This window comes from Tripterygium wilfordii, chromosome 4, assembly GCF_013401445.1.
Source record: "Tripterygium wilfordii isolate XIE 37 chromosome 4, ASM1340144v1, whole genome shotgun sequence".
NCBI classification, from domain to species: Eukaryota; Viridiplantae; Streptophyta; class Magnoliopsida; order Celastrales; family Celastraceae; genus Tripterygium; species Tripterygium wilfordii.
The window spans coordinates 7,774,233-7,787,632 of record NC_052235.1 but is presented as its reverse complement, the minus strand read 5'-3'; the positions used below and the strand labels follow the sequence as shown (position 1 = coordinate 7,787,632).

The following is a 13,400-nucleotide window of genomic DNA, read 5'->3' as shown; positions in this document are numbered from 1 at the left end:
TTCGATGGCTTACAAGAAACGAGGGGGGCATGAACCTGACCTCGGCAACAAGAACAAAAAACACAACAATGACATAACCAACCAAACAACACCAAGCAGAAAAACCACTGGAAACCTATTTTCTAATATGAAAAGCTGGGATCCCCAACCTATCCATTTGGAGCAAACCTTTAACAGTAGGAGGGAGATTACAGAACCTGTCATAGGCTAGAGAATCTTTATTCAAGTTATATCTACATCCATTACTATATAATCAATCCCCTCAAAAGTTTTATTTAATTGCATTAACACCTCTTGTAGTTTTAATAATTGAATTTAGCCGCACAAATAAAAGCCTTAAAGGCGTTAATGCAAATAGACTAAACTCTTGTAGCCGAATTGGATATTTCGATAAAACAGTTCCCTCAAAGTTTTATTTAATTGCATTAACGACTCTTGTAGTTTTAACAATTGAATTCTGCACACAAAAAAAGAAAGAACTGTTTATGAAAATAGGCTAAACGCTTGTGGCCAAATCGCATATTTCGATAAAAGAACCACCGAGCGTAAGAACTGCTGTTCTACTGTCTCCTGCAAATTTTGTACACGGACACGAAGGCTTGATGCATGGAATTACTCTAGTAGTGCTCTATGAAATAAAATTATAGTTTTTTTTTTTAATGATAAGGAAATCCACCATGGATTTTTAAGAGATCTTACATAATTTCACACGTGAGGCGTTATTTTTTGGTTTCGTCCGCTCATTATAACACTACCCTTTGAATGTATACTGAGTAAACTCATGTCTGTCAAGCAAACACATGATAACTCCATATATGATGTTATGCAAGAACCGAACTCGCGACTTTCTCAAATGGAAGGCTACCTTCTAACCAGTTAGGTTAGAAGCTCATTCCAAAATAAAGTTTTAGTTTAAGCCATGAAGGGAAGGTTCATTGTATATAATACCGTTATTAAATTATAAATAACATCAAAATGCATGTTTTTCAGTCAAATGATATTGGTGTCGTTGGATCATATTGTTCGGTACATCAATCTTTGTTTTTAGTAATTGGATGTTGTTATTTTCTATAATTAGATTAGTTACCGGTATAATATCTAACATAAGTGATAGAGATCTCCATAAATAGGATCTCAGTCATCCCAATGATACATGTCAGTATGTCACTTTTTGATTCAATCACCAGGTTTTATGGACCCCTACACTTTCATCAATAACAAAATGAATTACTGGGATGATTGGGATCCTTGACATTTTTGAAGATCTAATTATTGAATATAAGATTTGCCTACGATAAACTTAAATCTATTTACTGGAAAAAAAAAATATAACGACATTGACATGTTTGACTTACAACTTTACACAAGCAAATCCCAAACTAAAATCTTGGTAGCAATAATAAAAAAGATTGACTATACCAAACCCTTAATTAATTATTTCAAGCATCTATATCATCATCATCCGAGTTTTTTTCCAAATTTTTTGGGTTGGCTAAATGAGTTTGAAAAAATCAGTCATTATCATCCAAACTTTTATCACAAAAAATTTGGATCGGTTAAATGAGTATGAGAAAATCAACGACGAGAATCCACTAAGTGTATTCATTTCCACTAAACATTTATTTTTAACTTAAAAACAAAACATAACAGAAATTGTTTCTAGTAAACCAAACATTTATAGAGGCACACAATTGCAACCTCATTATTTGCAAACAACCATATATCATAACATCCACAATGAAATTAATACAATTTTAATTGTTAGTCTAGAACTTTTTCTGAAGATACTCCACTATGTTCTTGTCTAGTTGAAAGGCCTTAGTGAGAACATCAGGATTGATTGGTGGATTCGAACCAAATACTGCATTTGCAATTGTAATCAAACCAAAGTTTTGGCTGCTCAATCCTGCAAAAGCCACAGCAGGTGTCTTCCCAATATTGAGTTGGAAGTGAATCATACCGATAGGAAACACAAACACGTCTCCTGGGTTTAGGGTTTTGATGAAAAGGCGATTACCATCCGCGTTGGATGTGACAAATCCGACATAAAGTGTTCCTTCCAAGACTACAAGGATTTCTGTGCCGCGAGGGTGAATATGAGGTGGGTTTAGGCCACCGTACGGTGCATAGTCAATTCGAACTAGGGCTACACCGAGTGTGTTGAGTCCTGGTAGTTGATTGACACTAACAGTAGTGACATTAGAACCGACAGCATTTGAGACGTCTCCTGGAACGTTGAGACCAGATAAAAAGAAATCGTTTGCATTGACGAGCTTCGGGTCCTTGCAGAACTTTCCATTCACAAATACTGCATAAAAGAAATGTGATCAATACAATCTCACATATATACTATTGAAATCAAACCCTGAAACTGTACGAGGTACTAATCAAAATCAAACCAAGACTAATTAAGCTGCCATAACATAGAACAACAATATATATGGTATGCATACCAGCATCATTAGTTTCATTGATGGCGACACAGAAGTCTTGAAGAAGGCTTGGATCGAAGGCCGAGCCAAGCGAAGAGGCCAAAGCCAAGAGGACAAAAGGTACCCAGAGAGAAGAAACTGCACCTTTCATTGTGTTTATTGAAAGCTTCAAATTTTGATATTTCTTCAAAGAATACTATTTGATGGGTGTGGATAAGCAGTCTTGCATAGTATCTATTTATAGATGGAAGATGAATGACCAAGTCTGTAAGATTCCCCAAGTCCATATATTTATGCATGTTTTTATATTTCATTAGAAGCATTCTTCAACTGCTACACACATAGATGATATAAATTTATTCTTCAGATGGTTTAGTCAATGCCTTTGTTTTAACAGTTCAATCAATTTGTGCTAATTAAATTGATTACATCTAAAAATTCCGACGATGACTCGCCGGCCCGGATCGTATACATATATATCTACACGTATATATACAAAGATTTTCCAGACATATGATATAGTTTTTAGATGATAAAACTAATCTAAGGAATTTTCTTATACTTGGTCTTAAGGAATTGGTCATTTTGTTTGATTATTTCCCCTATATCATCATCCGAAACTTCTCTAAAATTGTTTGGAGTCGGTTACATAAATTCATAGAAAAAAAAAAAAAAAACCAAAAACAAGAGATCATTACATTGTTTATGAAATCCTGCAACTTGTTCATATCTAACAACTGTCTACTTGCTTGGGATAAAACAATTAATTATATTTTGCTTTAGTCAACCCAAGGTTTCTTGCTCTGGTCTAATGATCTACAAAGTAATTTTTTTATATGAGTATTCATCCACAATCATTATCGATTTCTTGGATGTGTATTGAATAAATTCATGAACTCGCACTCGTAATATAGCACAAAACACGTATTGTAACAAGGGTATGTAATATATAGCCATAGGCCTCCTTCCCCTTCTTGGTTTAAACTAAAACTTTATTTATAGAGTACTACTACTTAAACAAGCCGATCCCTAGCGTCCAACTTTGTGCGTATGATATATATGTAGAGTATCTTTTGGCTCATCCATGGGACGTATGGACCTATGCATATGAATAGGTGAATTCGTTGAAATTAAAATAATACAAGTTTGATGTGGAGCGTGGATAAGAAAATTAGAGAAAAACTTGCGCATGTATGTCTTGGTAAAGAAGAGTCGATGAAACGGATCTGGGGCTCTACAATTTATTAGATTTCAAGTACTTGCACACGCGTAACCTAGAATCTACATGCGTGTCTTCGTAAAATTAGAGTTCAAATACTTTGTCTTAAGGAATTGATTTTGTTTGAGTCCATTGACCTAATCATAGGAAGAAAAACCATCCATTAATTACCAACTACATGTGTGATGTGTGTAGCAGTTGAAGAATGGTTCTTTTTTATATATAAAAAACTTCCTAGTCCTTGTTGGGATGAAGTTTTACAGAGACTTGGCCTCAGTGACTTCCATCTATAAATACACCCCATGAAAGATTGCTTTCCCACACCTCCAAACAATACATACTCTTGACCAAACATCACCACAATGAAAGGTGCTTCTCCTCTCTTGGTACCTTTTCTCCTCTTGGCTTTGGCCGCTTCACTTGTCTCCGCCTTCGATCCAAGCCCTCTTCAAGACTTCTGTGTCGCCATCGATGAACCTAATGATGCTGGTATGCATATCATATATATTATTGTTCTATGTTATGGTAGCTTAATTAGTCTTGGTTTGATTTTGATTAGTACCTCAGCTCGTACAGTTTCAGCCTTTCAGGGTTTGATTTCAATAGTATATATGTGAGATTGTATTGATCACAACATTTCTTTTATGTAGTGTTTGTGAATGGAAAGTTCTGCAAGGACCCGAAGCTCGTCAATGCAAACGATTTCTTTAAACCCGGTCTCAACATTCCAGGAAACGTCTCAAATCGTGTTGGTTCTAATGTCACTGCTGTTAGTGTCAAGGAACTACCAGGACTTAACACCCTCGGCGTAGCCCTGGTTCGCATTGACTATGCACCATATGGTGGCCTAAACCCACCTCACACTCACCCTCGCGGCACAGAAGTCCTTGTAGTCATCGAAGGAACACTTTATGTCGGATTTGTCACTTCCAACGCAGATGGTAATCGCCTTTTCACCAAAATCCTAAACCCAGGAGATGTGTTTGTGTTTCCAATCGGTATGATTCACTTCCAATTCAATATTGGGAACACAGCTGCAGTGGCTTTTGCAGGATTGAGCAGCCAAAACTTTGGTGTGATTACAATTGCAGATGCAATATTTGGTTCAGATCCACTAATCAACCCTGATGTTCTCACTAAAGCCTTTCAACTAGACAAGAATATAGTGGAGGATCTTCAAAAAAAGTTCTCGACTAATTAACAATTAGAACTGTATTTCATTGTGGTGGTTATGATATAGTTGTTTACAAATAAAGAGGTTGCTTGTGTGCCTCTATCAATGTTTGGTTCACTAGAACCAATTTATGTTATGTTTTGTTTTAAATTCACCATAATAAATGTTTGGCGGAAATGAATACACTTAGTGAATTCTCGTTGTTGATTTTCTTATACTAATGTAGTCAACCCAAAATTTTTATGATAAAACTTTGGATGATGATGATTAATTTTCTCATACTCATTTACTCAACCCAAAAATTTGGGATAAAAGCTCCGTTGACGATTATATAGATACTTGAAATAATTAATTAATGGTTTGGTATAGTCGATCTTTTTTATTATTGCTACCAAGATTTTAGTTTGGGATTTGCTTGTATACTATTGTAAGTCAAACGATGCCAATGTCATTATATTTTTTATATCACAAAAATGACATGGTAAGGAAAACATTGAGTAGTTTCTAAATCTCTCTTCCAATATCCATAATACACAAACACACACACAAAATTATATGAAATCAAGCAAGAAAATAGCAGTTTCTAAATCTCTTTTTTTAATCTTTTTATATCATCATCATTTATAGATCAGATATTAGTGGGTTCGGTAAAAAATACATATTACAATTCAAATGTGATCACGGTGACAATTACCAGAGCAAGAAACCCTCAACGAAACAGACTGGCACCAAAAAAATAGAATGTCCGTTCAAATTGAGAGGGAGAAAAATGAAGCTAGACGATGATTGAATGTTGGAGGTGGTGTGTGCAGAGCATAATCATGATCCTGCATTATATATGGAGGGACATCCATAACCCGGTCAGCTTCTGAATCTGAAATTCAAATTATGGTTGACATGTCGAGCAAACCATGCAACCAATGAGCTCGAAGATTAGTTATTCGCACATCCTGGCTCGATAGATCGATTGCGTGCATTCCCACACGTATTGTTGATGGATGCGACATATCAGACCAACAGGTATGGGTTGCCTCTCCTTGAAATTGTTGGTCTTTCCTCAACTACTCAGACTTTTTGCATAGCGTTCGCATATTTACACTCAAAAAAAGAGCCCAGTTATACTTGGGCTTTGGAATGTTTGCAATCTGCAATGCATGGATGCACTAGCTCACGAGTTATCGTTATGGATAGAGAGTTGGGGCTGATGAAAGCCTGTGCTCAGGTATTTCCCGAGGCTTCGAAACTACTCTGTAGATGGCATATCTATCAAAGTATTTTAACCAAATGCAAGCCATCAATGCAAGACAATAGAGTTTGGAATGCATTTTACCGCATGTGGACTACGGTGATCGAGTCTGAAAATGAAAACGCGTACATGAGTAATATGGCACGCCTTCAAGTAGTCTTACGGAAGTTCTCGGCAGTGATGAAATATCTGAAAGATGTGTGGCTGACACCATATAAAGAGATGTTTGTATCTGCCTAGACAGACAGATATCTGCATTTCGGGAACCACACAACTAATAGGGTTGAGAGTCAGCATGCCAAGCTGAAAAGATATTTGTGCTCGTCATAGTCAGACTTGGAGAGATCCATGTCATGGATTCATCAGGTTATCTTGTCTCAGGACATAGCTATCAAAGCTAGCGTTGAGAGAAGTCGAACCATCATCCAACACCGATTCAATATACCGCACCTTCGGGATTTATGTGGTTTTGTTTCAATCGAGGCATTGAATTTGATGTTGATTGAGTTTGAGCGATCAAAAGATGTTGGACAAATTGCTTACAAATGCGGATGTCACCTTTATAGGAGCCATGGACTACCGTGTGCTCACGAACAAGCCATGTACGTGAGCGAAGGTCATATTGTACCGCTTGATGCCATTGATAAATTTTGGAGAAAGCTTGATCTAATGCAATGTCAGTCGATTGAAGAGGATGACATTGACTGTAACGCTGATGTACAAATGTTCACAGAACATTTCAAGTAGCAGCCAAGACATGTAAAAGTCAGTTGGCTAAGGAAATCGAGGGAAATATTCAGACCTTCATCAACTTCTCTTCGTGAAGCGACTGTTAAGACCAACACTAGAGGGCGTCCATCCACAAAGAAAAAAGTAGCCACCAACACTCGTAACAATCCAACATCTTTTGATCGCTCAAACTCAATCAACATCAAATTCAACGCCTCGATTGAAACAAAACCACATAAATCCCGAAGGTGCGGTATATTGAATCGGTGTTGGATGATGGTTCGACTTCTCTCAATGCTAGCTTTGATAGTTATGTCCTGAGACAAGACAACCTGATGAATCCATGACATGGATCTCTCCAAGTCTGACTGTGACGAGCACAAGTATCTTTTCAGCTTGGCATACTGACTCTCGACCCTATTAGTTGTGTGGTTCCCAAAATGTAAATTTCTGTATGTCCAGGCAGATACAAACATCTCTTTATATGGTGTCAGCCACACATCTTTCAGATATTTCATCACTGTTGGAAACTTCTGTAAGACTATTTGAAGGCGTGCCATATTACTCATGTACGCGTTTTCATTTTCAAACTCGATCACCGTAGTCCACATTCGGTAAAATGCATTCCAAACTCTATTGTCTTGCATTGATGGCTTGCATTTGGTTAAAATACTTTGATAGATATGCCATCTACAGAGTAGTTTCAAAGTCTCGGGAAATACCTGAGCACAGGCTTTCATCGGCCCCAACTCTCTATCCGTAACGATAACTCGTTGGCTTGTGCATCCATGCATTGCAGATCGCAAACATTCCAAAGTCCAAGTATAACTGAGCTCTTTTTCTGAGTGTAAATATGCGAACGCTATGCAAAAAGTTTGACTAGTTGAGGTAACACCAACAATTTCAAGGAGAGGCAACCCATACCTGTTGGTCTGATATGTCGCATCCATCAACAATACGTGTGGGAATGCACGCAATCGATCTAGCGAGCCAGGATGTGCGAAGAACAAATCTTCGAGCTCATTGGTTGCTTGGTTTGCTCGATAATCGAAAACGTATTCTTGGTCGTTGAGGAATGAGAACACAACTTGCATTTGTGATTGACCCGATCTCTCAGAGGTCCTGTGCATCTTGCATGCATTATATATGGTTCTGATGGTGCTCACGTTGTTCGGTTCTCGCTTTTTCAACTCCGCCAATATGTCCCGTGACTTGGCATTTTGTGCAGACATGTCAACCATAATTTGAATTTCAGATTTAGAAAGCCTACCGGGGTATGGATGTCCCTCCATATATAATGCAGGATCATGATTATGCTCCGCACACACCACCTCCAACATCCAATCATCGTCTAGCTTCATTTTCCTCCCTCTAAATTTGAACGGACATTCTATTTTTTTGGTGCCAGTCTGTTTCGTTGAGGGTTTCCTGCTCTGGTAATTGCCACCGCGATCACATTTGAATTGTAATCTGTGTTTTTTACCGAACCCACCAATATCTGATCTATAAATGATGATGATATATCCCAATTTGTGTCCAGTTTGTTGAACCCACTCGATCATCGATTGTCGCGATTTGAACACCTGATAATGTATTAGTTCTTATTAGAAATTTATGAATATTCATTCAACATAACAAAAAAGCTCATATTTTGATTGATTAAAACATTATACCATATCAATTTCAAATTCCCATCTATCGTTAACTTTGATATTATCGACCATCTTGTTTGCATGTTCGTCTTCTTGCTTTATTTCGGTTGAGATAAAATCACCCTACGAACAATATAATTTCCACTGAGTATTTACAAAAAAACAACAATATAATTTACATCAGTATATGTATTTACCTGTTCACTTGAACAACTGGACAAGTGGTAGTCGAAAATATCATTCAAGTAATCCATATCCACAATAGGTTCACTCTCTTTTTATCTCAAAAACATACTACTTTAAGACTCTCTCTCGTTTTTCTCTCACACACCACTGCTATCTCTTGCAGTTTCTTAAAATACTCTGCAAACTCTTCTCAATTTATAGACATATGCGTACACATGTACAGACAGAGAATATTCTCTGTACTATACAGAGAATATATTAGGACAGAGAATATATTCTCTGTCTAGATTCTCTATCCTATACAGAGAATATACAATGGATACCTATCTACAATTGATAGATAGATATAATTGAAAAGTTATATATATATATATATATATATATATGTTAGCATGACATGACAAAAAGGGGGTCTAAGATAGGGGGTTTAAAGTAGGGGGGTTTTAATAGTGCTTCCCATTAAGCACCACCTTTGAAGGTCCTGTACTTCCTTGTATGAGCCATCAAATGAGAATGTCTTAGTCAAGTCTTTGCTGTAAGGTCCTTATTCTGACCATTCCACAGTTACGAGTGACCAATATTTACCTTCCTTCCCAATCAATACAGAACAATGAACTCTGAATTTTAACCTTGAATCTCAAAACTTGAAAATTCCCAACAGTTTCCTTCTCCCTGCGACATATTGTACTCTCTGTCCATATACTTCAATAAGTGCTCGTTTAGTATGTCAATAGTCATTCAACAAGTCAGCAAATTTTTAGAGTTCTCCTACCAGCAGACTAGTGCTTCAATACCCCGTCTCCACTCCCTACAGTAGGAGGATGCGCCCTGAAAACCAGTAAATTTAATGATTACCAACTTCATTCAAATGTATTATCCAACTTCCTACATCTAATATTTGAGAAGCTTCTTCCAGCAATAAGGAGCATTGGCAAGCCATTAAGAAACAGCTCTATATGAAAAAAGGAACGCCAAGTCAGTACATTCATATATGTCATAAAAAAAGAGCTTCTTCATGCTGCTCTTTCTGAAAACTTGTTGTGAGCATCAGGAAGTAAAATCTCTACCAATCTAAGTGACAGTTTAAGTTCCATCTAATTATGACTCTAAAAGGCCACAATGGATCCGAAATACAGGATCAAGTGTAGCATATGTTTTTATAATGCATAAAATGGTAGGGAGATAAAAGTTGACAAGAAGCTAGCATTTCATCAATTAATTCCCTTATCATAATGTATGTAGCTATAATGGCTTAGTTGATTGTTCTTCTATGGCTAATTCCAGACCAGCTCTAACTGAGCATCAACTCTTTTGTGCTTAACTTCTCTTGTTTTTACTTCTGCATCACAATTATACTGATAATATGACAGCAAGAATGGACAAAGGAGTTGACAATGGTTAGAAGTCTTGCATTAAGAACCATGTGATTAATGCACGAAGAGCATAGGGAATCACAAAAAAAAAAACCAACTCTCCATAGTTACCTCCATATCATACCGGAAGAACCAATGTCAGCCGTCAAGATCAAATGTTGTACACACCATATCTTGAAGTCATTCCCATCACAAATTTACCAAGCCTAGCACAAAATTAAACACCTCGAAGGTTGATTTCTAGATGCTCCATCTTCTTAGCCAGATCATGCTTCGCACAATTCTTCAGTCCATTAGTGACCATGTCAAAGCACCGAGAAACAAGCGTCAAGCCCATCTCTGTCATCTCCACCAAATAGTTTGCAGCATCAATAAACCTCCCTCCTCTCCCACACATTGTTACCAGCATAGTGTAAACTGGTCTATTAGGGCAATGACCCTTAACCTTCACTCACCAAAAAAGCTAAATGCACCATCAAACTGCCCACTCCTACACATGCCCTTAATTATTGGTGCATACAAACTCGGGAATGGCTTATGTCCGTCCCCAATTGAATTGTGAAGAAGCCTGAACGCCTCGTCAATTCTACCCAACTTTGAAAACGAAGGAATCAATATCTTGTAAGTATTGATATCGGGGAAAAGACCCAATTTACACACACTATGGTACATATCAACACAAAATTCAATCTCCCCGGATTTACAGATTGCTTCAATCAAAGAATTAAAGGTATTTATATCAGGTACAAACCCTTGTTTAGTCATCTTCCTCACCATATCCTTCGCAGACTCTAGATAACCAGCATCTAACAAACCTTCAATCAATAAATCACGCCCACGAACAGGAGGGTTGAACCCTTTTTTGCTCATCTCCTTTAGAAACTCTTGAGCCTCTCTGAGTTTACCTGTCGAACACCATGCGTTCACGAGAGTGGCATAGGTCGTCTTGTCAGGCTCCACACCCTTCCTGATCATCCTCCTTATCAATGCGTAGGCACCATTAAACAATCTCACCTCACACAGAGCCAATAACAGGGAATTGTAAACATCAACAGTTTGCTGGAAATTCAAATATTGGCACTTGTTGAATATCTGCACGGCCCGGTCGATCTGGCCGTGTTTCCCAAACTGTTCGATGATGAAACTGACAGTGCTAGGCGAAAGCTGAAAAGGGCAATTTTCGTTTTGATGCTTCTTCTTGTGGTCGATCATGGACCACATTGAAGAATACTTACGGTGACAAGCGAGGATCTTGATGAGCTCTTCGAATTCGAGTGAGGTTGGGGAGTAGTGTGATCGGGCCCAGTGAAAGAAGCGGAGGGACTCCGAGGGGGAATTGGAGCAGGCGCGGAGGACGCGGAAGACAAGCTCGGAGGTCACGGGGATATCGAGCTTGTTGAGAGTGCGTTCAGGGTGGACCTCGCAGCGCACAACGTTGGCGATGCGATTGATGGCGGCGAAGTAGTCGTCTTTAGGGGTGACGGAGGCATTAGTGTTAATGGTTCTGAAGTGGCTGGTAATGGCTCCGGAGAGGAGCAGCTTGGTCGTGCTGTGTTAATGGTTCTGAACTGTATACCCACACTTTTGCATGGGGGAACACTATTTTGTTATGCATTTTTTTTTTAATTTATGGATAGTACTTATTGTACATAATCAAATATCTCTAAGTATCCATAAAACTTTTTCTCTTATCTTATTAACCTTTAAAATATTTTATCTCTCGAAATATATGTTAAGTTTCGAAAAAAAATTACATACATTTTTTCTCTCGAAACATTTAGGATTTCAGAAAAAATTACATATTTAAAATCAGTATGTAAAACACTTTCCAACAAAACTTATTGTCGATATTTTTCACCTGATCTTACTTTATTACACTATCCGGAATAATGAAACACAGACATTTATTATATTATTTCGATCTCGTATTACATTGCTTCACACTCTTATTACATTATCTCGGCGACCTATTACATTATTTTCCATATCCACCACGCCGCAAATATTATTGCTATTCATGATTATCCAGTATATCTTGACTGTAACGGTCCGAATTGTTGCTGAAGATATTCGACGATGCATTTCTCCAGTAGAAAGGCCTTGGAGAGAACATCAGGATTAATAGGAGGATTTGATCCAAAAACTGCATTTGCGATCACAATAAGCCCTGGATTATGGGAGCCAAAAGCTGCAATGGCAACCGCGCTAGTGTTTCCAACATTTAATTGAAAATGAGGGAGACCAATTGGAAACACTATTAGGTCACCAGGGTTTAGGGTTTTGGCGAAAAGGCGGTTGTTGTCTTGGTTGGATGTGACAAAGCCAGCATAAAGTGTGCCTTCTAGAACAAGTAGAATCTCCGAGCCACGAGGGTGGTAGTGAGGTGGGTTTAGGCCACCATTCGGAGCAAAATCTATACGATTCATCGCAACCCCAAGTGTGTTAACTCCAAGAAATTGATCCACTAATGCAAAAGTGATATTGGAACCGAGTTGATTCGAGGTGTTCGCTGGAATGTGTAGACCAGTGAAGACGAAGTCATTTGTGGTGACGAGATTCGGGTCCTTGCAAAATTTCCCATTAACAAACACTGCATGAATGAAAAAAGAAAAGTCATAATATTTCCAACGAATGAATGTTATTGACATAGTAGTATTAAATTACCAATTTAACCCCATATACAAGAATTGAACCCGTAACCTTTGTCATATATACTACATCGTCAATTCAACTTGATAGATGACCCATTTGCTCAGTTGGTGAGGAGATCCACCCAACGGTTGGACTCCTCTCTCACCCAATTTGGGTCTCAACTATAAAAACCCAATAGGTTAACCTATTGGATGAGGGCAAATATCATTCATTCAAGCTCTCTATGTACAGCACCGAAACTGAAAACCATAAAAATATACATATATATATACCTCCATATTTTGTGTCATTGACGCCAACACAGAAGTCCTGAAGAGGGCTTGGATCATAAGCAGAGGCAAGTGAGGAAGCCAAAGCCAGTAGAACAAAAGCTATAATTAGGAAATGATGAGTAGCAACTCTCATACTTGCAACAGTATTTACTCTCTCCATTGTAGCACTGTAAGAAGTTATACTTGGTGATGAGGGTTAGTGCTCTTCAATGGTTGTATTTATAGTGATGGAGAACACCTCATGTCAGTCAAAGCTTAAATCTTAAAAATTGGCTTTCCATATATTAAAATGTAAAATTGTCATTACTTGAACCATTTGAGTTGCTAACTCAATTTTTCTAATTACTTGAACCATTTGAGTTACTAGCTCAATTTTTCTAATAACCTATCTCATATATATATATATATATATATATATATATATATATATATATATATATATATGCAACATCGACACTTCAAATA

At 37.6% G+C, this 13,400-nt stretch overlaps 3 protein-coding genes and 1 pseudogene across 3 annotated transcripts; 1 reads left to right on the top strand and 3 right to left on the bottom strand.

Annotated features, from left to right (window-relative positions):
* Positions 1–1,721: 1,721 nt before the first annotated feature.
* On the bottom strand, positions 1,722–2,583 carry LOC119996890 (germin-like protein subfamily 1 member 16). Its single transcript, XM_038843668.1, has 2 exons — positions 2,454–2,583; positions 1,722–2,308 (listed from the first exon to the last, which is right to left on the bottom strand). Exons 1-2 carry the CDS (start codon positions 2,581–2,583, stop codon positions 1,767–1,769), a joined length of 672 nt encoding a protein of 223 aa, XP_038699596.1. The 3' UTR covers positions 1,722–1,766.
* A 1,396-nt stretch (positions 2,584–3,979) lies between these two features.
* LOC119996482 (germin-like protein subfamily 1 member 17) lies at positions 3,980–5,017 on the top strand. Its single transcript, XM_038843129.1, has 2 exons — positions 3,980–4,140; positions 4,302–5,017. The coding sequence occupies exons 1-2, from the start codon at positions 4,014–4,016 to the stop codon at positions 4,850–4,852; spliced, it is 678 nt and encodes a 225-aa protein (XP_038699057.1). The 5' UTR covers positions 3,980–4,013; the 3' UTR covers positions 4,853–5,017.
* Positions 5,018–10,228: 5,211 nt separating this feature from the next.
* Positions 10,229–12,030, bottom strand: LOC119996889 (annotated as a pseudogene).
* LOC119996149 (germin-like protein subfamily 1 member 20) lies at positions 11,837–13,134 on the bottom strand. Its single transcript, XM_038842682.1, has 2 exons — positions 12,936–13,134; positions 11,837–12,601 (listed from the first exon to the last, which is right to left on the bottom strand). Exons 1-2 carry the CDS (start codon positions 13,093–13,095, stop codon positions 12,033–12,035), a joined length of 729 nt encoding a protein of 242 aa, XP_038698610.1. The 5' UTR covers positions 13,096–13,134; the 3' UTR covers positions 11,837–12,032.
* Between the last annotated feature and the right edge of the window lie 266 nt (positions 13,135–13,400).